General features: G+C 33.7%; 2 protein-coding genes across 2 annotated transcripts; one reads left to right on the top strand and one right to left on the bottom strand.

Annotated features, from left to right (window-relative positions):
• Positions 1-4,433: 4,433 nt before the first annotated feature.
• Positions 4,434-5,827, bottom strand: LOC121242611 (transcription factor BEE 3-like). The gene is made up of 6 exons (XM_041140518.1): positions 5,435-5,827; positions 5,201-5,320; positions 5,025-5,090; positions 4,833-4,901; positions 4,633-4,710; positions 4,434-4,526 (listed from the first exon to the last, which is right to left on the bottom strand). Exons 1-6 carry the CDS (start codon positions 5,825-5,827, stop codon positions 4,434-4,436), a joined length of 819 nt encoding a protein of 272 aa, XP_040996452.1.
• Positions 5,828-16,452: 10,625 nt separating this feature from the next.
• Positions 16,453-17,993, top strand: LOC121242612 (transcription factor MYB62-like). The gene is made up of 3 exons (XM_041140519.1): positions 16,453-16,741; positions 16,859-16,988; positions 17,181-17,993. Exons 1-3 carry the CDS (start codon positions 16,591-16,593, stop codon positions 17,812-17,814), a joined length of 915 nt encoding a protein of 304 aa, XP_040996453.1. The 5' UTR covers positions 16,453-16,590; the 3' UTR covers positions 17,815-17,993.
• The last annotated feature ends 9,101 nt before the right edge of the window (positions 17,994-27,094 follow it).

The raw sequence follows: 27,094 nt of genomic DNA on the forward strand, positions 1-27,094 counted from the left end.
TTGCCAGGGTTGATTAGAATGCCTTCTTATTAACAGTTTTATAATTGATGATCAAAGCAAGTAGACAATGTTGACCTTTAGTTTCTAAGTTGATGACAACCTCTTATAGAAGAACAATTTCTTGTTTTTCTTCTTCAGTCAATGATAGCCCCTCCCACAATCTTGTGATTTCCTTTGCTATGTTATTAACATCTTAAGACTATTGTTTAAGAGACAGATGCTTTGTCAGAGCAAAGCACCTACACCCCACCCATTAGAGAAGGAGAGGACCCTTCCGACTATGGCCCTCGGTTAATTTTTTTGGTTCATCAACGTTAACCAAAAAAAATATGGTTGAATCACAAATTGTTGCATGCCAATCATAACTTCCCTTAAAAACTTAATCTTTTTTGTTTAAATTCAGGAATAAAATTTTACAATAAATATTGATTTTATATTTAAGAAATCAAAATGTAAAACAAGAAAAAAAGAAAGAATAGTCAAGGCTAACCCTGTTTTGGCCATCGTGGCTGGCCTAGATGAAAGCACCACATGGTGACTTGACCTAGACCATCCACGTGGTGGCCAGATTAAGTCATGGTGATCCGAAACATCATTTTTGCAGTTAATAATTAAACATGATCATATGTTTATGCTCCATGCTCCATTTTTTTTTTAATCCAAGTTAAAGCCAAAATCATATATGGTGAAATTTGACAATAAATGGTAGTTTAAGGGTGGAATTTCTTAAAAATTGTAGTTTGGAATTTAGATACCCATTACAAAACAAATGATATGTAGTTTGAAGGTGGAGTGCACATTTCTCAACTTTATTCTTTGCCCACAAAATGGACCAAAACTGATTCAAAGTCTAAGTGACATAATTCTCCTCACATCATGGGATTGAACCTCCATTTTTACCCCAATCTTCTGAGATTAGATTAAATATTGAAACTGGTCAATCATGACATGACTTGCTTGTGTGACTTCCACATGTTGCATAAGACATGTTTGTTGTTTAATCCCACTCAACCGATGATAAATCTTCCAAGAAATAGCAAACCTCGTATATAAAATGATTGGTCCTCCAACTAGACCTCCTTAAATTACTCAACTGGTTTTATGTGTTGCTCACTGAGCATTGCCACCTCAGGTACGCCTGCCCTGAGTCCTCCCCACTCTTTCCATATAGTTTTTCATAGTAACAGGAACTCAGCATGTCAACCCAAAAAAGTTTGCTGTGACCAAATAAAGACAAAAACAAAAGGAGTGGAATTTGTGTTCAGTTAACTTGGCCCATCCAGGTTCATTATTTATTTTGTGAAAAGTTAAGATCTATTCAGCTTTAGGCTTTGCCACAACTGCATGAATCAATAGTCTACCTAATTTCGGCTGAGTGAGCCTTTTAATTTGGAATGTGGTGCTTTGCTTTTCTTGAGCTGCACTGCGTTTCATCAAGGAAAAAAACTGAGGTTTTGTCCAAATCAGGTCGGGTTGTAAAGTACTCATGAGTTGAGCTTGGTTTTCACTGAATCAACAAGAAAATAAAAAATAAAAAATTCTATTTTCAAGTCGGCGTGTAGAGCCACCACTATTATAATACCTACTTTCCGCGTCAGTAGCACATTTGGTTTGAGAATAAACTGACCTGCAAATAGATTTTTTAAAGGTAAAAAAAAAAAAAAAAAAAAAAAAAAAAAAAGCTTAGCGTTCGTTTTGTAATCTATGACATACATGCATAGTTGAAGATTTTCCTTTAAGATTTGTGACCAGCTAACAACCCTTCCGCTTCTGAAGTTTGATTATGAGGCCACTGCATGTACTAGGATCCTTGAACTTGCCCATATTGGTCACTAGTCCATCCCTCTAAGCTCCAACTAATATGTGACCCTCAATCTAAATTGGGAATATGAGACACTATCCATTTACTTCCTTTGGGACCCATGGAGTTCTCTCCCCACTTCCCAGTTCATGCATGCTCCAAGAGACAGGCAAGGACTTGGTCAAAAGGGGGTTCAAAGAAGAAAGATTGAGTGGGGAGGAGAGGAGAAACAAAAGTAACTTTGAAGGCACAGGAAGCTCTTATCATTTAGAGGAGTTGGAGAGCCCACATTGCCCATCCTCTTTAGGGCATGCTCTGGCCCATTCCGGCTGTCTCCCTCCCTCAATTCTCATTGATGCAATGCATCTATCCTCTCTTTCCCCCCTTTCAAAGAAAATAAAAAATCAATAACTTTAAATTTCTTCCCACCAATCATTCAACTTCATGAATAGGCAACATCCTTTAGATTTTGTGCATTCATCTATTTTGTGGGATCCATATGCTTTTTGTTCAATAGGATTCGCCAAGTGTCTTGTCATATTGCAAAAGCTTGTTGCCCCTCGAGTCTTTTAGCTGGTTTCTTCCTATCCGGGCCTATGAGTCTCATGGGTCATGCTCATTTTGGTTCCAAATTGGATTAGCAGTTTCCTAATTTTGCAGACAAAAGGGGTTGTTTATACTAGTTGTTGCCAATAATTTTGCTGCTATAGGCCCCACACGACATGGGATACTAAGCAACTTGTGATGGCAGCAGATTGTGATGGTATCTTTGGTAGGTACCAATTGGAATTTGCGCCCATCCCAATTACATTTGAAATGTTGAACTCTAGATTTGGTTCAAGGAGAAGTGAAAGTTTCTGTACCTTATTCAATTACAAGGATGCATAGATAAGAACAAGAAAGATGGTGTGTAGCTTGGAATGTAACCCATCCAAAATTGATGAAGTACATGATATGAAATGAAATCCATTCTCTGAAGTTTCCATTATTCCCAACACAAATCAAAGAGAATGAACGCACTGTGCAGAGTTTGAGAACCCCAGAGAAACCTTAGCCACATTTGCAGTTGTCTTGTGAACTTAGAACTCCAAAAGATTAATCGAGGTTATTATTGAGTATCATTGGAATTATTTATAAAGTCTAGTTCCACCTAATAAAGAGCTAATGTGGAACTTTTTTTAATGGGTAAAAAGTGTAAGAGGGGGCAATGGGAGACTGCCTCTTTGTCTGGGTATGACCATAGTAGCACCCTATTCATTGAGAGTCGGATAGAAGGGGACTAGATTGCAGAAAGCCGCAAGTGCTCACCCAAGTCAAGTTTGAGTTTAAGCCTAGACCCTAGCCTTAATAAGGAATTCAATAAGGAAAATGATAATATGTTGCCTGAGTTTACCCTCTCAATTTGACCACTCATATATTTTATTTTATTTTTAATTTTTTTACTTAATGGTTAAGGAAATAACTACTAGTGTATTGGTATTTATTTTTTATTTTTAGAAAATGTTTGAAAAAAAAAAAAAAAATTGCACTAGGGGCACTCAATTGAGGGGCGGCTTAGTAACAACACCCATTCACTAAATCCTTAGGCAGCTAATATTAATAGTCTAAAGCAAATCCATATTCGAATTCGAAACTAAGACTTAAGATTTTTGGTTTTAGATGAAAGTTTAAAATATTATTTTTTAATATTATTATTGTTTTGGGATTTGAAAAAAATTGAATCAGGATTTGAAAAAATTGAATTGTTTATTATATTTTATATGAGAATTTGAAAAAGCTGTAATGATGAGATGAGAACTTTGTGTCTCATCCCACTTGCCAAACTACATGAGAGTAACCCAAGAACCATTGAGGCAGCACCCTTGGTGGTAAGTAATGTGAACTTGACACTATCATAATTCACTCGCCCAATATGGGATTATAAGCAATCCGGAATGTCACTAATTAGAAGTTCAAAATGTCAGACAGATCATTACTTTCTTTTTACGTAGAATATATGATAGAAACCAAAAACAAGGAACTAAACTTAAACCCAAGAAGAATCCTTGAAATAAAACTTAAGCAGTGGGGAAAGGACTGCATGATATTTGTTTGTAAGATGTTCCTTGTACGAAGCATCTTCTAAATTAGTCCCATCAAGCTCAAATACATGCATGTCAGGCTCAAAGCTCATGTCGGCAATATAACTGAAGTTAAAGCACCTTCAGTGTCTCATGGTCTTAGTTCATTTTGGATATGGAGCAATCAGGAACTAGTGCTCATGAACACGAATTAAACACATCACATTCAAAGTCCAATCATGTCTGTTTATGTCTAAATGGTGCTTTGGATTAGACGCATTCTTGCAGACATAAACACTGTTAGATCAGCAGTCATATTTGCGTACAAAGATCTAAAAACAGAGAAAGTTCAACAATACTTGGGAGTGAAATAAAAGTTATAAGCCTTTTTTTTTTTTTTTATTAATCTCAATTGAATTTCCCAACTTGTCAGGACTTGTACAGGTATGAATATCCACTTGTGCTTGTATAGCATGAAGTGGTGACAAATATATAACTTTTTTCAAATTGGAAATATTATGAAACGAAGCTTCTTCATGTTGTATGGTAGTGAGTGACTTCCAAAAGTGAAGTCAAAGGGACCAGGTTGAGTGGAAGCAAGTGATTCCTCCATACCCTTCTTTCATCAGTCTCTCCAACTCTTTTGCCTCATATGCCTTGGCTCTCTGCACATTAGAATATTCCATATCACATGTCAATAGTATGCAACATATACATGCAGTCAAGCATTTGCACATTTCAAGTGGATGAAGCAGTCAAATTTCTATTCACCTGCATTGTTTCTAAAGCATCTGTGTCTGAGTTGAAGTCATAAAATGAACTTGCTGCAGTAAGCTTCATGGAAAGGAACTGCACTCAAATTCAAAGAAAACCACATGTTAGTTTTATGTTAATATCCTGTTATAACTTCTACAACCCAACACAGGAATGTTGGTTGTGTCAATAAATGTGCTTGTAAATAGATTTCTCACCTCGACCTGATTTTGTAAGGACTGGACATAATTAATTATCTCATCCAGCATCACTGCCATTCCCATGCTCTGTAATTCCATAATGCAGTTTAAGATATTAGTCCTTTTTCATTTTTTACTCTGAAAACAACTTGTAATTATTCTAATTCTTCTTATTCATTAGTTTTCGTTTTAATGAAATTCTTTCTGTACCTTATAGCATCCAGGGACAATGTCTTGCAAGCATCTGAGTCTTTCATTGATCTTTCCCCTTCTAACCTGATTGAAAATAATAGATTCATCAATTTCTTAATTAATTTCAACATGTACCTAAGAAAAGAGATATAAAATACTTCATTTCGTTATAACAAGAACGTCTTTATATTTACCCTCTCTGCTAAGCTGTGACTATCAGTAGCTTGGCCTCTTCTAGCTCTAACATGAACAACTTCCTTTGGTTTCTCTTCTTCCTTCTCGTTGCTTTTCACTCTCTTCCCTCTTCCTGAACTCTGAAAACAAACAAAACCAAATAACCATGAATCCAAATTCAATTCTAAAGTACAGATTATATAAGTTCCTTCAAGTGGAACAATATAACAAGTTAAAACATAATAAATCATTACGTTTTTCCTCTTGATTCCAGATTCAGAAACTTGGGGACTTGAGGTGCCAGAGCTGCTCTCTGGCTTGTCCATTGCTTTTCTCTTCTTACTGTCATGGAGTTCATTTCCAGCTGAAACATTCATAGGCTGAGCAACAGGCACCACATTCTGATTCAACTGATGGAGAGTCCAGGGAAAATTTTCAGCCAAGGTTCCAGTGAATTCTGGTGCTTGATGATTGCTAAAGAAATTATCACTGGAGAAAGGCATTAAGCACTGGAAATCCATGTCTGAAGTGGTCAGCACACTTGGGTTTAGTCCTGCATATTGGTTTGCTATCTCCATGTTTGGATCAATATCTGACACAGGAAATGAGACTCTAAAGCTCTGCAAATCTGCTGTGAATTCAGCCATGGAAGCTTGAAAGACAGGGCTTCTTGAGAGGCTTGGCTTGGTTTATGGATAACAAGGCCAGTGTCAGACTGCTGCTATTTATAGCGTGGGACTAAGATTGGAGTATGTGTAAGTGTAACATCACTCAGGATTTAGTAATTCACTTTCACATAAATAAATTAATGAAAAGGAAGCACTATTTTTTAAGGAGACCACGTGGCAACTCCAGCTTCTGTGGTTGTGTTTCCTGGGTGGGTCCTATATTCAGGAGATATATCCAATAACAAGATGGGCCCATGATAAGCTTTTGGCTTTTAACCAAAACTAAAATTTATTAGTTTTTTTTTAATAAAAGAGGGAAAAAAAAAAAAGGGATAAGCTTTTGGCCACTTGCTGTAGCTCTTGAAATTGTACAGCTAATGGTGAAATGTTTTCAAAGCTTTTTAAAAAGGATTGAGAGTGAGACATGCTTTTGATAGTAAGCATTAGCTGGCACCTTATTCTTCATCTAAATTAATGTGGTGCAAAATCTCAATCAAATGAAGGGCAGTTTTCATGCAATCTTTCTGTATCTATAGGATGATCTTGTCCCATATTGATGATCAATTAGCAGTACCCCAGGTTCTGCATGCATTGGGCATACCATTTCATTGATTGATGAGAAACTAGGAACTGCACTCTACATGTTATATTCTATTGAAAACATCACTCTTATGTATTTCAAATAAATATTTATACTATTTATCGCCATCTTAATCGATGGTGCAAATTAAAAGATATCAGTAGTTTGTGAATTCAAAATCTGATAATTTCTGGCTGAACATATTAGTTATCTATATTTTGTTTCCTCATTAACATGAATATCTTTGGTGTACTACAATTCAACAGGGTAACATGGTTGTACTCCAACCATTTTCATACAGGTATGGCTGCAGATTGCAGATGTACAGGATCTGTTAGTGACTGAGTTGCACCCAACTGCAGTTCTGTACTAGAACTGCAATTATGTTTAACTGTACCTTTCATGTGGATCAATAGGGAAAAAAGAGAGGACATTTTCAACTTTTTTTAATAGGACTTGTTGCATGTGGGATGTATGTTTGGCTTATGGCTATTTTATTCAATTCTATTAACTGCCTACATTCCTAGGGCTTTTGAAGTCCAACTAATTAAATATGAATAAATCTTCTCATTAGTCACTATTCACTACCTCACACCCCACACCTTATATAGCAAACTGAATTCACTAACAAGTGAACCGGTTCTTGCCCCAACCCCTCCATCTCGATCCAACTCGAAGGAAGCAGGAAGAGAGAGAGCTTGAGGAGAGAGAGAGGTCGAAGAGAGAGAGAGAGAGAGAGAGCTTGAGGAGAGAGAGAGAGGTCGAAGAGAGAGAGCTTGATGAGGGAGGGAGCTTGAAGGTGATGGGTCTAACATTAAAAAAAAAACACAACTGTCAGGTGTGGAGCGTGGGGTGAATAGTGGCTGATATATAATAAAGCCCATTAAATATATAAGCACTGGGCCTCGTTTGTTTTCAAAGATGAGATGAGATGAGTTGAGATTAAACTTAAAAAGTTAAATAAAATATTATTAGAATATATTTTTAAATATTATTTTTGTTTTGAGATTTAAAAAAGTTGAATTGTTTATTTTATTTTGTATGAAAATTTAAAAAAATTATAATAATGAGACGAGAGGTTTTCAAAGTTTTCAAAGCAAACCAGGCATTTCCCACCCTAATTGAAGGTTTAAGCCCTTAACCAATACAAACAAACACAGTCAGACTTTTTCATGGTAAGAATTTGATGATCATTTTACCAATTTTGACACAAACACATCCTGATGCTCATTTACCAATGTTTTCCAATTTGACATCTTTGAAGTGTTCTTTTCATTCAAGTTATGTTGTCAGCTAGCGTTTTGTGGTCTATAATAAACACACAACTCTAAAGGTTTGCAAATTAAATGTAAAGACCTAACTGTCTATTTCAGTTCAAAGTATGCTGTAGTTTCTATATTTAGGAGTTAGCTAAAGATCCTCACTTTATGGTCCAAATTTTTTTCATATTTTATGGGTATGCTGGACTTGCCACTATAATTGCGATCGATTGACCCAACAGTTATTTCCCATCTTTTTGCGTTTGAGGAAAGGTTATGGTTCTCGGGCAGATACTCGGGCAGGATTTCTAGAGGCAGGATCTGAATATCAATCCATAGACATAATCACCAAAGTGATATTACCATATATGCACCGAAGTGATGGGTTTGAATTCAAGTTCATTGATTCTATTAGTGCATTATGACTACAAGATCACAACTTAGGTTCAATGATTTTAGTGTTCGTTGAGCAACATCATTGCATCATTGTAAGAAGACTAGAGATATGTTTAGTCACTGAAATCATCTTTTTTTTTTTTTTTTTTAAAAAAAAAATTTAATGAGGCGTGGAAAGCAATTCTATCGGTAGCCTTTTTGTTTTTTTGTTTTTTTGTCTTTTTGTCTTTTTGCAATTACCAGTAGCCTAATTTGAACTAGCTAAATGGTATCTTTTCTAAAATAAAAGTAATAATTTTTCGTTAGCCTTTTACCTCTTTTTTTTTGTTTTTTGTTTTTTTCCCTATTTTCATGGACCATTTCTTTTTAAGGTGGTAGGAGATATTTGTTAAAAATTGTTGATCAAATTAGTGAAACTGCAGTTAGCTAGGGTGTTTGTCTCACAAGTTGGTATTGGACAGACTCAAGTGTCTCAATTTACGCACATCAGTCTCTATTTATAGGCAGCGGTTGGCAGGATGCACAACTGTTGGATAAATCCAACAATTGTGTCTCTTGACACTTTCTCAACTGGCATTGTCCATAGGAAAGGGTGTACATACACTATGGTGCACCGTTTTGTGTGGTCACACGTGTATTTACATCTTCCATTTAAACACACAACAACAATGACGAATATAGTTAAGCATGTTCACCTTAGTAGTAATAATAAATTTTTCACAACTCCACTCTCCTCCGCAACTCTTGTAGATCGACATCAGATCATGACTAGACCTTATGTGCGCATGCTTTCATAATTACCTTCTCTGTCGCACCTTTTACTATATGTTCTCCCATTAATTACATATTAGGAGTGACTTCATTTCACTATATCTTTAGTGAATGACATTAATTATTCATGACTGAGTAAACATCCTCATCACAACTGATAACTTAAGTCAAATACATAAAACATGTATCGGCCTATACTAAACATTTATCAAGTACTTCATCTAAAGCTATTCTCAAGGTTTTTCTTAATTATCTTATCAGTGACATTACAAAGGACCAACCCTTTATTTGGGTAATCTCCCATTACTCAATTTATCCAAGTGTCCACAGAATTTCTTGAATTATGTGTGTTAACTATGTGATTATTCTACTAAAGTATTTTTAACCATATTCTAGTCATATGTTTTCTCAATTTTTTCAAAGAAAATACCTTGGTCATTGGATCCGCTACTATCTCGGTCGAGGAAACAAAATTAACTTTGATCTCACCCCTTTCTACTATATCAAAATTATAGTGATAATATATTCAATGTATTTTTCTTTAGAGCTCTATGCTCCACTTTTACTAACGAGATGTCAGATTGATTATCACAAAATATATTAACTGGTTCATTGAATATATTAAAATAAAAATTTTCAATAAAGTGTTTCATCCAAACTGCATTACCAACTGTAGTTTTGCAAACAATATACTTTGCTTCTATTGTCAGCTTAGCAACACGGCAACAATTATTCATTGAAAAGATAAATATGTTTTATGCCACTTAATTTGCAAAAGTTATCCAAAACTTCAAACTCACCTCCCCTATCACTATTCAAACTTTTAATAGGTTTACCCAATTGGATTTCCACTTCTATTTTATATTCTTTGAATTTTTCGTCTGAGTAAAATAGATATGCCTATATATTGAATAGTTATCAGTGAAAGTAATAAGTACTCCATTTCCTTGTATGTTTTTGTTTTAAATGGTTCACAAACATTATAATGTATTATTTTAAGTAAGTATGTCGATTTTTAATTTTTAGAAAATGCCTTACTATTCAGTTTACATTTGATACATGGTTCGCACACATCAAGATCATCTGAACTTATTTTGGTATTAATCCACTTTTATACATTGTGAACATTTTAGTTTTACTTACATGACCCAATATTAAATATCATAAATATATGCAATTAGTAAACATATTCAAATAATTAGAAATATGTATTTTATTATTAATATCAATATTTAATAGGTATATATTGTGACTTTTCACACATTTTACTTATACATCACCCATATTAAAAATAGCATTTCTAGACTTAAACTCAATTGTGTAGCCCTTTTAATCCAATATAGGCACATATATTAAATTTCTATGAATATTAAGTACATACAATATATCATTTAGTAAAATAATGGAACCATTTACATAAAATTTGCAAGTAGCTTGCCCAAAGATATCGCAATATATGTTGTTGCCTTTTATACTATGTGTTCACCTGCTTATTTCTCTTAAAGTTTGACAAATAGTTCTTTATTTCTAGAAATATGTTTTGTTGTTGCAAAGTCAATCTACCAAGAATTTGACGTTGGTTCCATAAGCATTATTTCTGAATTATCATTACAATTTCAATACACTCTTTCGTTTTTCCCTTACTAGTTCACTGTGATTTGTAATATTCATTCTTTCCTCAATTAAAATAACTTCGAAATTGTTTATTTTGCCCCTTCATGAGCCATCATAAGGTTGGATGATCCATTCTCTCTCTTCCTCCTTTTATCATTTCTTCCTCAAGTACCAAAAATATTGGGAGTGAATTCATGGTTATTTCCTTTTAACTATGTGTTAAAGAGTAACAATGTGTTCTCAAGATAAAGGAAGACTATTGAACATGGTTATAAATTATATTTTATCAGTAAGAGGATGATCAACATCAAATAATTCATTTGCAATCAATTCCATTTGAAGTACATAATCGCTCACATTTTCATTCTCTTGCATGCAAGTCCTGTTATACTTATCTAATAATAATTATATATAAGTATCAGATGTTAATCCATACTTACCTTCAAATGTATTCATGATTTCCTTAGCAATTTTATAGTTTTCGAAAAGAGGAATAATATCATTATTCATGAAATGTAAAATCAGAACTCTTACCCAAGCATTGTGTTCTTCCCATTTGTCTCCGGTTCTTAAGCCGCTTCTATTTCCATTTTGGGCTATTTTCCGCATTTTCATATGACTTTTGTGTTGTTAATATATTTAAGGTCTTTTCAATAATTGAAAGAAAAGTTATATGAATTTTCTAGAACCAAAAATTTCTACAATTTAGTTTTTCAATCCCTGCGAGAATATTTTTCTTCGGTGTCATAAACAACAAAGCCATAATATCAACAACAAAATATAGAAATAATAATAGATGTGTACTATTATAAAATAAATGTAAAATTAAATAATTACAACTTGACTAAAAAAAGCAATAATAATAATCATTCCACTTGATCCAAGGCTGTTGTGGAAAAATTTTCCTACCATACTTCAAATAAGCAAAATATTGGAAGTGGTGCCTTGATTGACTATTGCCTCTAACTCTCCTTGAACTTTCTCCCCTTTCTCTCCTCGAATTTCTGTGTTGTATTATAATTATGATTCGGCACAAAATCAGGGATGCAACAGTTTTTGAATGGACCAAATCAGACTTGAAACGACTATAAATGATAATAATAATAATAATAATAATAATAATAATAATAATAATAATAATAATAAAAATTCCATCTGAATCAAACTAGAAAATCAGGTGAGCGGTTCAAACCGGAGTCAAGCACAATGAACCGATTTCTAGCATAGTCAACGACTAGGTGTGCGGCTCGCTTATCGGCTTGGCACGCGGCTTTAGGATCTGGTTCATAGGTTGGTCGAGTTCTTGCTCATGGGTTCAAGCCTAGTCCGTTTCTATATGGGCTTGGTCTTGGGCTTGGGTCTAGTCCTTTATAAGTTCGCAGGCCTCAGTGAAGTGGGCTAGAATAAGGATTTGATTGCAGGCCTTTTGATGCCACTTGGGTCCAGAAGGAATGGCGTCATTTGATGTTGTATAGGATTCGTTCAAAACATCGTCTTGTTGCCTCTTAAGCGTAACCTCTAAGGTCCTGGGAACAACATCGTCTTCAGCCTTGCGTGAAACAAAGTTGTATGCAAGTGAAGTAGGATTGATAGGCATAGCCAAACGATGTTGTCATTTTGGTCAAGATTCTTTTCAATCGGCTAAATGAAAATGTCGTTTAGGGCCAAAAGATTCAAATTCTGATAACCGTTGGTCAAATCGGCACCGTTTCAACCAATAGTATCGTCTTCAACCTCCGGCCCTTAGAGGTCGCAACTAAAAATCTTGAATTCTCTCCCTTTTCCCAAGTTTTGCACAATGATGATGGAACAGATGATATGTCCTCGATACTCTCGAACCCCAACGGTGGTAAATCACTCTGGCCACCGGTCGATAAATTTTCTTCAGAATTATTGTTCACCTCTATTTCGGACAATGCTTGTTTACCTCTCTTAGTGAAAATCTTCGAAAATATTTCTTCGAAGTAGTATTGGGTGACAAGATTTTTCAAGTTATCAGTGTATTTGAGTTCTCCCACAATGATTTGAAAAAGTTTATGTTGGGTCTGAAATCCTCCTTAAATAGTTTTAATATGTGATTGTGGTTGTCAAACCAAGCACTTGCCTATTGATAGTATTTTCTGTGCGAGAATACAAGCTCTCTCATTGACAAGGCTTTTGATACCACTGTATGAAGTTGTGGATTGAACTGGTCCGTTAGGGTGTTTGTCTCACGGGTTGGTGTTGGATAGAGAATTCAAGTTTCTCAATTTCTGCACATTTGGTCTCTATTTATAGACCTATAGGCAACGGTTGGCAAGAGGCACAACTGTTGGGTTAAGTCCAACAGTTGTGTCTCTTGACACTTCCTCAACCGACACCCGCCATTGAAAACCGTCACCATGGGTAGGGTGTACATGCACTAGGGTGCACTATTTTGTGTGGTCACCCTACGTTCTACAATATTTGCATGCATCATTTCTAGTGCATCATACCTCATCTCTCATCTCTCTTAAACTTAGGAAATCGGCCTCATTCCAATTCATCAAAATCTATAACATATATAAGTTCTGAAGTAGAAGTTCACTCCCGTTAAGTCATGACATCAATACGTATTTAAGTATTTACAGATTTAATAATTTAAGTTTAAAGTAATTTGAAACATCATATCAATAAATATAATGTAATTTACAATTTTCAGGATTTGAGACACATCCACTTATTTTCTATATAACTCTGTCTTTTTTCATCTATATTTAATCACATTTAGATGGATGATTGATAAGAAAACAGTGTTCTTTGGGTGGGATACTATAGAAGAGCTGCAGGCCCATACCTTCTAGGCATAAACCATAGGCCATAGCAAACAAGTATAAGAGAGTTTACATCCAAGGATTGGTTCAATGATCAGCCCAAATTTTGAAGCTGGACGGTTGATAGTCTTCTTTCCTTTCATTTTAGTTGTTTGGGTGTCAAATAGAACTTGACATGTCACAAGTAAAATCAGCTTGACCAGTACTTGTGGTTTCAGGATTACTATTAGTGTGAACATGATGCACTCTATTTCCTTGATGCCAATCAGATCATAATAAAACCAGCCGTGTAAGATGGAAGAGTCAGATTATTATGGCAATGGACTAGTCAAACTCTACACCAAAGAGGTAAGTGCAATGAATCATTTAATTATATATGTTACACTTTGGTGTTCTCAAGATCAGGCTGAAGATGAACAAGCTAGCCATGCAAGCATGATCAATAGATCCAATAGAACTACCCAAACTTACCTTTACTCATGCAATTCTATTGGTAGTATATAACCAATTAGCATATATCTGCAGAAGTTTTTTTTTTAACAAACTTAAGCTGATATACTAGAACTATCATTACAAAAAAATGATTATCTGTGACGAATTATTTGTGACAAGAATGGATCGATTTTGATAGGAAATAGTCGTTTTCGTTGCAAATAACTAGCCACATAATAAACATTTTTCTTGTAGTGTACCTACATGAATTCTGAAATCACTTTCATATTACCAAAACTTGGGAAGATCAATGAAAGAGATTAATTATGCTGCAATCATGTGTAATAGAAAAAATACTGCTCAAATAAGCACTGATCTGCAGATGATAATGATGTATTAGCTAAGCAGATTCTAACTGAATTCTTCCTGGCCGCATACCTATTCAACAATGTGAGATGATTTGTAATCTTTCTTTGTTACAATTATGAAAATCTGCCGTTAATCACGCTTAGTCCTCTTCATCGTCGTGATCATTATCCTCCTCATCATCGTCATCATTATCCTCAGATATTGTCATCAAGTAACAATTTACCTCTGCCATTGTTATCCTTAATCCCCATGCCATCTTCCTTGTCTGTCATCATTGTTGTGTCCTCTTGCATCCTCTCCTATACAAAATCTTCTGTTCTGACAAGGAAAACTTGTTGTAGTATGGACCTCCTGCCTTCACATTGGTGCTGAGACTCTTTCCTATCAACATATAATAATCACAGTTACTGTAAAGTGGACCATGGAGCTTTTGTAGATTGAACAAATTGGCATTTTGATTTAACATAAGAGCTGAAACTATGCTGCAGGAATACGTAATCTTCCCTATTAATATTGATTAAAACCAAGTTCTTTATCCCCATTATGCGCAACAAGACCAAGTCCTCGTACATAGCAATCTTGTCTCCAGGCACAATTTTGTCTCTAGAATTATCATTTCAGCCAACTGTTCTGTTCTGCAGCCTACACATGGACTTAAAAGGTTTGAACTTTCATGCATATATGCTAAACCTATGCTTCCAATCCTACCAAATCACATAAATAAAAAAATTGGGTTTTGCTTTTATGATAGAAGCTCTAGAATCACCAAACAGTTGATATTTGCTTGCTTATTACCCTAGACACCATTGATGCAGACCCCACAAGAAATGGTTTGTTTTATGAGAAAATATATTTGCAATCGTGAATTGTGCAACCGCCACGTAATCACTTTGAAAAAAGTGATTAAAACATGAGACCCACGTGAAAAAAGTGAATTGTCTTATACACCGACTTAATTATAAGCAGTAGAAGTCTTCGTTTGGGGCACATCATTCTATTGCTCAACCTTCACACTAGGGCTTAAAAACTACTAAAAGGATATGTTCTTATCCACTCATCCAGCGGACCACCGCCCTGTATAATTTTCTACTCTCAAAAGTAATATTGACAAGTAATACGTAAGAAATGTGCCACCCAGAGTCAAACTTAGCCGCAGTGGCAACTTTAGCAGACTTTTCAATGATCTATTTTCTTTATCTCTCTTGAAAACTGATGGGGTTCGGAGAAACAAGAACCACATAGGGAATGACACTGTTGTTCTGCATAGCAGACATCATATGACAAAACCCAAGCCCAAACAAAAAGCAGTAGTCAGGCTCCAAGATTCCAACCAAGCTCAGAAATGCCGCCCCTCACCAGGCAAACACCAAAAACTCCACGTTTTTTCAGTAATCTATATTCAATTGTATTTTGTTTCAGTCAAGCACGTTACCCCAATAAAGAACAAGTCTTGGACAGCTGAATGAACCGTTACCCCATCATGATTCATGACCATATATGCCTCAAGATATCGTTTTCAAGAAAATTACAACTTTCTTTTCTTTCTTTTTCTTTGTCCTGTTTTGGCCTTGTTAGGGTTCCTCATTGCACCAGATCATCTTTGAGTAGATGAGTAGAACTCTAAGCAAAAAATCACACAAGATGTTACATCTTCATGTCTAATCGTATGTATGCATGTATGTTTATGCGTGTATATATATATACACACACACAATTTGGGATGTACACGCATGTGTATTCTGATTTTGATCCTTGGCCTTCAGCTCAAGCAATGAGGTGATGATAATGATAATTAAGAATTAGCACATATAAAATATTAAAAAAAATTGTTCCTTTAATTGTCAAGTCAGTTGTAATATCATCAATAATTTCAGTTGCTTAAATTTAGTGATGGTGAAAATTAAGGAAAAATGCATCTGGGTCTTCCTCTTTGTGGTCGGGCTAATTTGGGTACTGAGAATACCTTAATTTATTATTTTATTATTACTTTTTACCTACTTTTCACTATTATTTAATATTCTATCATTATTTTTTTATTACTTTTTCACTACTATTCACAGAATACCTGAGATATCTCACTATCCAAACGCAACCGATCTGGTAATGTTTATTTCCTACTTGAGTTCCTAGAGTGATTAATATGCAGAAATAATCATTCTGAAATTCTGATTGAGAACGTGTTAATTAGAGACAAAGTAATTTGACCAGCCAGCTTGTATTTACTGTCTACTATTTTCTTCTGAGGCGTCATGGAAAGTGAATGGAAATCACCTACGAATTTATCCTCAGAAACTTCTTTTGAGTTGCTGATTACGCCCAACCTCAAAAAATAATAATAATAATTATTATTATTTTTCAAAAAAATAACTATATATAGAAGTGGAAAGTCTAAAAGCTTGTAACGTGTAAATGCTGAGTTTGGCTGTGATTTGCATGCATCACTTTAGCTTCAAGACACCAAGGCCATCCTTGTTATAATATACAAACAATATATGGTTTTGGGGGACTCTTGTGTCAATAAGAATCCCCATGTCTTCTTGTAGCAAGAGTTTAAGTAGTTCTAGTGAAGATGACAGTGAGCTTCGAAGAGGGCCATGGACTCTTGAAGAAGATACTCTGCTCATTCACTACATTTCTCGTCATGGTGAGGGAAAATGGAATTTGGTAGCTAAATCTTCAGGTAATCTTAATGATTTCTATGCAAGATGGAGTGGTTTGAAGGTAAGATTTATCGGCTATTTTGATCATTGATATTCATATCATCAACCCTTTTTTTTGTTTTAATTTTCCTGTTAAGGATTGAGAAGAACTGGAAAGAGCTGCAGATTGAGATGGCTTAATTATCTAAAACCAGATGTTAAGCGCGGAAATCTTACTCCTCAAGAACAGCTTTTGATTCTTGAACTCCACTCCAAGTGGGGCAATAGGTAACCGTCCAAATCTCATGTTCATGTCTGCAGCCTGTGAACTTGATTGATGATCACTAAAACAAAAACTATTTGCAAAACTTTAAAAGAAAATCTATCTTTCCTGTGCCTTGGAAGTTGTTTTGGTACTTTTGTGGTCTAATTTGAATGAGATTCTTAACACAACTGTTCATTTGGTAATATCATATATAGGTGGTCAAAGATTGCGCAACATCTACCCGGAAGAACTGACAATGAAATCAAGAATTATTGGAGAACTCGGGTGCAGAAACAAGCAAGGCTTTTCAAGATCGATACAAATAGCACAGCATTTAAAGAAATCATCCGGTGCTATTGGATGCCAAGGTTGCTTCAAAAGATAGAAGAATCATCATCTTCTTCAGGCATGATATTCCAAAACTCAGCAATCCCTCAGCCTCTTGACACTGCCTATCAGCATTCAGCAGCAGCAGCAGCACAAGTTCCTCCTGGACAGGGCCCTCTTTATTTGAGCCAAAGTTTGAATCACCATGAGCAGAATCCAGACTCACATCAGCACTGCACCAGTTCAGTGAATTTCTCTCAAATACCTCAACTTTCAGAATATCCGAGTTCTGGTCCATTTCATGCCATAGCTGACAATGGGTATGAAACATTTCTAAAGGGATGCTATCATGCTGATAACAGTAACTATGAGATGGAAACCTTCAACTTGGGAAGTATCCGAGCACCAGGGAACTTTGAGAATTTGATTAGCAATTCCCATGCTGTCGAAAGAAACTGGGTTGATAATGATTTTTCAGGTGGCCTTTGCAACATGGAAGGTTTATGGCAGACGAGGAACTAACAAGGGGAAACTCAGGGTCTTGTTTTTTGGGAGAACCCACAAAACAGTCGATTAAGTTTTGTGACATATATTGATTTGTTTCTTGGATTATATTATTAGGGTTTTAAGCTTTTTTGATTTATCTCTGTTGATATTTCAATCAAAATGAAAAAAAAAAATGCAAAATTTGTTGATTCAAATCTTTGTATTGTTTCTTGGATCTGCCGGTGGCTCTTTTTTTTTTTTTTTTTTTTGAAAAACAAATTATGAAACTTAAATGAAATAATATTCTACCCATGTAAATGTTTATGAGAAAGGTACGCTCCAAATTATTTTTATAAAAATAAATTTACAAATTGACGTGGTTTGATATCGTAAACCAAATTGTAAAACTCTTTTTATTGTAAAATAAATCTGACGAATCTCGTCAAATAACATTATTTTGTAAATCTTTTTTTTTATTATTATTATCTCTTTTTGGAGATAACACTTCTCTTTATTATCTCTTCATTCTTTGATATCAAATTCCTTGTAATAAAAAGGTACCCTTTTCACATTCTAATTAATATACAGTTTGCTCTTTGCACCTCAAACTATCAATACTACACACTATAGCCTCTAATTACAAAATAAAATAAAATAAAATAAAAACCCATAAATTGCACATTTTTATGATATTTTGAATGTCCCAATCTCTCAAAAGATTTTCCCTTTTTAACCTTTTCATTTTTCTTCATAGCTTTTCTGATTTTCTCATTGCTTTAATCCAACTAAGAAATCAGAAAGGGACAAAAGGAGAGAGAGGGAGTAGTTCTCTAGATGGTTGGAGTTTTTGATTTTTCAGTTGTTTAATTGTCAAAGGAACTGATTCCCATTGAAGGACTTGAATTTACATCATTTTCAAATCCACCGGATTCCACCAACCAAACCATAGCCAGTTCTAGGAAACAAGATCTTCTAACAAATGCATCTTATGGAAAGACCCCACCATGGCTTAAAACATTAAAAATGATTTCAAAGTTAATTAATTGGTTGTAAAGAAATATATGTGAAACACATTTATTTCATTGAATTCCTTCTTTCTTCCCTCCCAATATTTTTAAGAATGTAATAAATTAGAATAATGCTATATACAGTTATAGATTTTGTAAGCGTCACGTACTCTTTTTGAAAATGAATGGAATCCACTATTAAAAAATTAATTTTCTTATTTGGTTTCTATATTTATTCATTTTTTTCAGAAGGAGTGCATGATGCTTGTACACTCAATGATTACAAATATAATTTCTCAATAAATTAACAAAAAAAATGAAAATATTTTAAAAATAGCAATGTTGAATAGTACTGACAAAATCCGAATTATTTCCATTTTTTTTTTTTTAAAAAAGCCAAAGGTTGGAATTTTTTTAATGACAATAAATGTTGTAGTCTACTTCATGTGTTTATTTTCTCCTTCAAAGTTTGAATAAAAACTTAAGGGGATGATTTTCCATAATGTCATGCGAAACTTTGCACCAAGTTAATATCCCACCAACCATTATGAATGATACAAAAAGTTTAAGCATGTAGAACCTTGGAATTAATATTACTCAATTATAAATCATCAATGTGTTCTAACTTGAAAGTCTCAAGTATAAGAGAGATAGATACAAAAATTTCGCACTATAGCGTTTATTGTTGTCCGTACAAATATTTCGGACGACATTAAAAGAGAAGCAAATGTAAAGAATTAATTTCATGAGTCCATCCCTCTTCAAATTGAGACCCTCAAATTCGGGCAAAAATCAGGGAATTTTTCTCCATGATCTACCCATCCTAATGCTTGTTGTATGGACAATATCCATTTAAGCAAGACTCATTTGCTCAGTTATAGCTCAATAGATGGAGAGTTTAGTTGGTAAAATAAGTGAAAAAAATATTTACAACCGTAAATTGTGCAACTGCCGTATAATCGCTTTGAAAAAAGTGAATAAAACATAAGATTCATATAAAAAATTAATTTTTTAATAGTAGACCTTCCTCTTTTTTAAAGTGATTACGCGGAATTTTCGTACTTAACTGTTATATATAGAATTACTCATAAAATAAATTGAAGGGAAAAGATTGGTGGGCTGTTAATTTGTTGCCACCAAGGATGGAATTGACAATTTAATTCATGAATGAAGGGCTTGGAAGGATATGATTTTTCCTAACATTTTTCAATAGGGATTGGAATACAGATAGGCATGCATGACTATGATCATGAGGAACAAGAAAGTGTGTTTGAATTTAATTCCAAGTTGATTGGTCAGCCAATTTGCATCACAGAAAATAACGCCATAGTACTGTATCGTTGGAAAAAAAAGAGAGAGAGAGAGAGAAAATTCTATATATTCACATAATTTGACTATTTTTGTCTGTATATATCCTTTTTTTCCTTTCCAAAAATGAGAAATGCCCCTTTGATTTTAGGATTCACGGAAATCTTTTAAAAAAGAAGAAAAAAAATTAAAAGGGTACGATTAAAGTTTTGAATTCTATTTCGGTGACTCTTCCAATTGAAAAGATAAAAACGAAGTGAAAAAAAGATAACGCATGCAAATAAAAGAACAAATAATTCAACAAGGAAGTTGGGGCTTCTCTGATCAATGGCATATATATAGTTTCCTAAAGATGACGATTTAAATAAAAAAGGAGGAAATATCCGTATATAAATATATAATTGAATAATATTAAATATAATTATGAGCTGTATAAATATTGCGTACTCATTTAAAAAAAAAAAATTATTATTAAAAAATTAATTATTTTTTATATAAATCTCATATATCCTCACTTCTTTTCAAAATAAATATACGATATTTACGTATTATATAACTATAAATATCCTTTCTATATATAATTCGACTCATAGTGGGAGAAGCCTCAGCTGTACTTGTTCTCATCACTTAAAAGCGACTACTCACAAAAGGATAAGAACCTATCCATTCTGAGCCACTATCGAGCCCAATGGGCAATTTGTACCTATCCACAAAAGTCCATTAAAGTTAGGGATGATAAATTTTTTGTAATATTATATACTATATTATCATCTTATTTTTATCTTATTATATAAGATATATCTTATTTATCACCATTTAATAATAAAAAATCATTCAATAAAAAATCATCTAATAATAATAAATATACCACATCTTACATAATAGTATGAAAATGATATGCCAGTATAGTTTATAGAACTTTCCTAATTTTTTATACAACTTGTAATTTGATAGAGATGCGATACGAAATAATAAAAGGCTAATTTTATGTAATTTATTTTGTCACAACCTCAAATTACTTGATTATTAACCGAGTCAAATTTGGGTCAACCCACGTAACTAGCAGGTGTTACGTGAGATGACCCAACTAGTTCGTTTATTTGATACATTATTTCTTTCTTATAGAAAAATTATACTTTTAGTTTTTGTATGTGCAAGGCTCACATACTCACTTTAAAAAAAGTGAGTAAACTTAGAATTCACTTGAAAATTTTATTTTTTTAATAATGGACCCTATTTTTTTAAATGGAATTGCATGAGATTTCCACACATGTGGAAGGGGGTTTTTGAACCCAACCGGGCCGGGCCGGGCCGGGCTCAAGCCACTCCACCAAAGCCCGTGACCCATGACTTGGCGGGCCGATGGATGACAGGAAAGAAGCCCAAGTCGACCCAAGAAAGGAGAGACAAATGGCCCTCCCTCGAGCCCATCGCATTAATGATGGAAAGACAGGTTGGGATCCTGTCCCCTAAAGGATCGGCCACATTAAATGCAACGTTGAATGATCGACATCGAAGTCGAGTGCCTATTGCTGACAGGAACGGCCGCATTAAATGCAACAGCATGCTGTCCAGAACAAATGATGATCATTACAGCGATAGAAGGGTCTGTGGTCCTTCAAGGGATTTAATATAAATAGGAAAAGGCTGGTAATAGAAAAATGTTAACCACTCTCTGAGCTTTCCCTTTTGATTTTCTGTGAAAAACATGTTTTGACTTTCGCATCAGAGGTGTTACAAACACACCCAAACACCACTTCTTACTTGGGGTGGGCAGTGGAGCCCCGCACCCCGCTGCCCTACCCTACCCCGCCCCGCCCCGCCCCGCCTCCGCATAGCTAGGGGAGAACCCCGCTCTGCCCATATGGGGGTGGGACCCCCTACCCGCATCTAGGGCCACTAGAGAGGGCGGGTGGTGGGGAGGGGCCAACCCCGCCCCGCCCTCACATACATTTATATATATATTTATATTATATATAAACATAAATATATATTTATATATATAAGCATAAATATAAATTTATATTTTATAAAGAGAAATACTCTAGCCACAAAGGAATTATACAAAAACAATCCCACAAATTGATATGGCTTGATATGGTTCATCATATTGTAAAGTTACTTTTATTGTAAAATAGATCTAATAGATCAGACGAAACCACATCAGTTTGTGGGATTGTCTTGGATGTAGCAATACTTTTTTATAAATTGTGTATATATAAATATATATTACAATTTGTTAGACTTGTTCACAAAATATACATTGGCAAATTTAAAAATTACATAATTTAAAAGTTAATACACTACAATTTACACAAAATATGCACTAGCAAATTTAAAAATTATATAGTTTTTAAATTTTAGTCATATTTACAAAATTTAAATTTATAATTTAGGTCTAAAAATATATTTTTAATTACTTTTACACTTAGAAATAATTTTTAAACTAAATAAAATATAGAGTTTTTTTTTAAGTAGATGAAGGCGGGGTGGATTGGGAATCCGCTCCGCCCACCGGAGCAGGGTACTCCACTCCCTCATCCCGAAGGTGGGGGACGGGGGTGAAAATCCCACCCCCAGCCCCATGTGGGGCGGGGTGTGGGGAAGGAGTGGCCCCTCCCTTTAGGGGTGGGTAGCACCCCTACTTCTTACTCCCTTACAGACACTCAAAGTGTCGTCAGAGCTGGTGGTTACAAAACACGCCTTAACAACATGTGAGAAGTATTTTAAAACCTTTGACTATGCAAGAAATATCAAAGAAACAGGAATGCTAAGAATATCATGTGCCATAAGATACTAAGAGAATAAGATTAAATGATAACATATCATTTCTTGTCTCTCACATAGGAAATGATAGAAGATCTAGGACCATGTTTGGTAAGTCAAAGAAAAATATATAATACAATTAAGCACTGTAAAGTTTCAAATGAAACTTTTATATTTAGCTGACAATTTCAATAGGTTATTAATTAATAAGTGCTAATATAGAAACTAGATCATTTGTTCATGTATAGTAAAAACTAAAAGCATACCGCGACTCCAGCTGACTCGACACGAAATCGAATAAAATGAACTTGAATTACTCATTTACTTATTCGGATCGAGTTAAGGTTTACTCTTTCATAACTTGAACCCCAAATAGTTCGTGCACCTCCATTGATGAGGATCTCAAAAACTAATATATGCTATTTACTTTTCAAGTTTTTATAGAAATTTGTTTTCTCATGTTTATAAAATGGACAGTGCTACTCCCACACAGAGAATCTATCGAAACAACCACCGAATAGATAAAAACAATTTTTTCTATTTTTTTTTTTAAAATTATTTTTTAAAATTCATTAAATATCTTTTTAAAAAAAATATAAATTCATTTTAAAATAATTACTTAACAATTAAGTAAAAATAAAATAAAAATAAAAAACTGCAATCGGTGGCCACCACCGGCGACCACCTTCTGTGGAGAAGCATTTCCCTTATAAAATATATAACTTATTTTAATTTGCTAAATGAAATATGTTATTTCTATTACAAGTATATTCAAAAATCACTTCTCCAAATTTTAATTTGTAAAGATACAAATAAGGATATACAAAATACCAATTGAAAGAATAAGATTAATTGATCAAATGTTTTTATTTTGAATTATTATACTATTATTTCCTTATACTATTATTCATTTGTCCAAGAAAAGAGGGTAAAGCAAGAAAGTCTGTATATACCTCTTACTGCATGTTTGATATTACTGTAGGTAATATAACTTTTAACTTTAGAAATTTGAGTTATAAAGCTTAAGAAAGAAGCTCTATTATTAAAAATTTATTTACTTTTTTGTAACCATATGTCTAAATCACTTTCAAACATATTGAATTTCTTTGAAAATAATATAAAAAAAATATTTTTTAAGGTAGAAATGTCATTTGAGGTACTATCATGCCTATGACAAGACGAAAGGGTAAAATTATAATTATTTAAAAATTATATAGATATTTTTACCAATTAACGGTCATTTTTTTAAATTAAAATTACGTTTTGTATTATTCGAAAAAGTACGTTTGAAAAAATCATTAAAATGATGCATTTGAAACGTACTTTTCAACTTTTTTAAAATTAAAAAATATTTTAATATGTAACAACTTATAAACAATCCAATTTTATCATTAAAGAACTTTTAAAGATATTTAAACACTTTTTACATTGATCACGCAACTCCAAACATGCCCTTATTAATATAATATCATGATTAAGGTTAATTGATTTGGTGGATAGAATAATCCAATATTAGGTAAATAAGAGTACTGATTTATAATTATATATAATATATATATATATTTATAATTTTATTTTAAATTACGAAACGCCAAATCAAATGGTTAAATATTTCTTTAGGAAAAAAAAATGGTTAAATATTTCTTTAGGAAAAAAAAATGGTTAAATATTTGTTTAATTTGTGGGAGAAAGTTAGAGTGACCTGGAAACGCAACGTCCCCATGCATTCACATTTCAACTTCAACACATCAAGTCACTCCACTTAAGCCTCTCATTTGATGTTATCTTGCACGTAGAAACGTGTAGAGGCCTCTCTCTCTCTCTCTCGTGTATATTGAAAGGGAAAATAATTTACATAATATTTTTTATAATATTTTATATAATTATATTTTAAATGAGAAATATTTTTATAAAATATCTTATAAAAGTAATATTATTTTATAAAAATACTCTCATTTTATAATATTATTATATAATATATTGTCTAATATATTGTGTATATATCATTACTGTTAAAAAATATCAATTTGAACCGAAGATGATGACTGATAGGCAATAGCACACCATACGTACGTACCTTCATCAACATCTCAAATATTAAGTCTTTCATTTTTATATGCAGAGTGCATGAAAACGGGAAGATAAATGTTTCATCCCAAAAGCAAATTAATAACTAATTAGATGCACGTTAAAATAATTTGTATTGTAAAATAAATTTATCTTATTATATTAAATTATACTATTGTGTAAGTTTATTAATCTTGTATAAATCGAATGCTTGTTTTTAACTAGAAAGATAAGATTTACAGTCACAAGAAAATTTTACAGAAATAAATCTATAGACTAACATGATTTTATATGCAGATACATATGTTATAAACTAGAAATAGCTTGTCAATTTTGATCAATACATTACGGATGGCTTATATAGCCTCTTTTGTTTTCATAGATGAGATGAAATGAGTTGAGATTAAAGTTAAAAAGTTGATAAAAATACTGTTAGAATATATTTTTTTTAATATTAGTTTTGTTTTGGGATTTGAAAAAGTTAAATTCTTTATTTTATTTTATATGAGAATTTGGAAAAGCTGTAATAATTAAATGAGATAAGATGATCTGAAATTAGATGTATTTTGCATCTAAACCTCTTAGATTTATTAAGTCTAAGACGGATGAATTTTACGTCAATTCTTTAATTAAAAAAAATGAGATTTACTTGAAATTCTTTATTTTTTATTTTTATAGAGGGTCTTATATTTTTTATTCTCTTTTTTATTGCCTCAGATCAGAACACTCATGGCAGGACAAGTAGTACCACTACGAGTTGATCTTAAAGTGAAAGACCTTGAGTTGAGTCAATTCTTGGTCATTAGAGTATTCTTATAAGCTGGGTTTTACTTTGGAAAATGCCAAAGCCAAAAGTACCCTAAGAAAAACAAGATAGGAAAGATGGCCGAGGAGTTCTTGCACTTGCATGCACATTTATTTTCCAACGTACAGCTAGCTCGAGCTAATTCCCTCTGCTGTCTTTGCTGTATGTCTCTCTTTAACCAGTTTATACGTCCTGGAGTCCATGCATCTTCCCTATCTTGTTTTTCTGCTTTGACATTAATCCACGTTTTGCCTTGTCAAGTCATTAATCTTGGGCAGTGACTTGGTGTTGGTCTTTGCCAGCCAGCTTGATTATTGATTATGTGCATTGAATACGTACAGTACTCACAAACTCATGTGTTGTGACAGTCATTTTCAGCACATGATTTCAAATCATCAATGTTCCAAAGTTGTATGGTACAGGCTTCCTGTAACCTTCAAGGAAAATTCGAGAGACCAGTACCTCCAAGAAATAGACTTGTATTGAGCTTTTGAATGAATATCTCCTGCCTCAACTTCAGTTCTTACACAATGAATGTTCGTTAATTCTGTTACACTGCAAAGGGCAAAACTGTAATCTAACTACACTAAGTAAGGACAATACAGACATTACAACTTCATTAATGGTCACGTGCTATCCATGTGCTCTTCACTTCTTCATACTCTTACCCCAGCCGTACGAACCTTCTTCAGTATCACTTCAACACTTCTGCACCTTCATCCTTCAGTACGAACCTTCTTCAGTATCACTTCAACACTTCTGCACCTTCATCCTTCACAGCTTCTCTCAACCATAACAATTTCCCCCCTCTTCAAAAGACCTTGCCCACAAGATTAGGATACTGGAATCTTAGCTGTTCTACTAGAACCCAAGATGAATCTTCCTCATGAACTCCACACCACTTCACTAGTAATTCAATAAAAGGTTGATTATTAGAAGTTGTCATTCTTCTTTGTAAAATAAACTCAGGTTCAGTCCTTAAACATCCATGAGAATCTGTAAAAGGCACTAATGGAGAAATGTTAACATCTGATCCAACATGCTTCTTCAAGTTTGACACATGAAAAACTGGATGCACAGCAGAATCTGGTGGCAACTCCAGTCTATAAGCCACTTGCCCAATACGTTCCAGCACTTTGAATGGGCCACAATATCTAGGAGCCAATTTAGGATTAAGACCAGTGGAAAGACTCCTTTGCTTATACTTATGCACCTTCAAATAAACAAAATCACCCACCTCAAACTGTCTTTAAGTGTGCCTCTTACCATAATTCTGCTTCATTATAGACTGTGCAACCAAGAGATTTTTCTTCAATAATGCCAATCTCTTCCCTCAACCTCAACTTAGAATCTACAACATGAT

Source organism: Juglans microcarpa x Juglans regia, chromosome 8D (genome assembly GCF_004785595.1).
Source record: "Juglans microcarpa x Juglans regia isolate MS1-56 chromosome 8D, Jm3101_v1.0, whole genome shotgun sequence".
Classification (NCBI taxonomy): Eukaryota; Viridiplantae; Streptophyta; class Magnoliopsida; order Fagales; family Juglandaceae; genus Juglans; species Juglans microcarpa x Juglans regia.

Excerpts from the sequence above, each read along its gene's own strand:
- LOC121242612 (XM_041140519.1), top strand. The coding sequence starts at position 16,591 with ATGTCTTCTTGTAGCAAGAGTTTAAGTAGTTCTAGTGAAGATGACAGT. Across the intron at positions 16,742-16,858 it reads TTTGGTAGCTAAATCTTCAG|GATTGAGAAGAACTGGAAAG; the intron begins GTAATCTTAATG and ends TTTCCTGTTAAG. Across the intron at positions 16,989-17,180 it reads CACTCCAAGTGGGGCAATAG|GTGGTCAAAGATTGCGCAAC; the intron begins GTAACCGTCCAA and ends TATCATATATAG.
- LOC121242611 (XM_041140518.1), bottom strand. The coding sequence starts at position 5,827 with ATGGCTGAATTCACAGCAGATTTGCAGAGCTTTAGAGTCTCATTTCCT. Across the intron at positions 5,091-5,200 it reads GTCACAGCTTAGCAGAGAGG|GTTAGAAGGGGAAAGATCAA; the intron begins GTAAATATAAAG and ends ATTTTCAATCAG. Across the intron at positions 4,902-5,024 it reads TTGTCCCTGGATGCTATAAG|AGCATGGGAATGGCAGTGAT; the intron begins GTACAGAAAGAA and ends ATGGAATTACAG.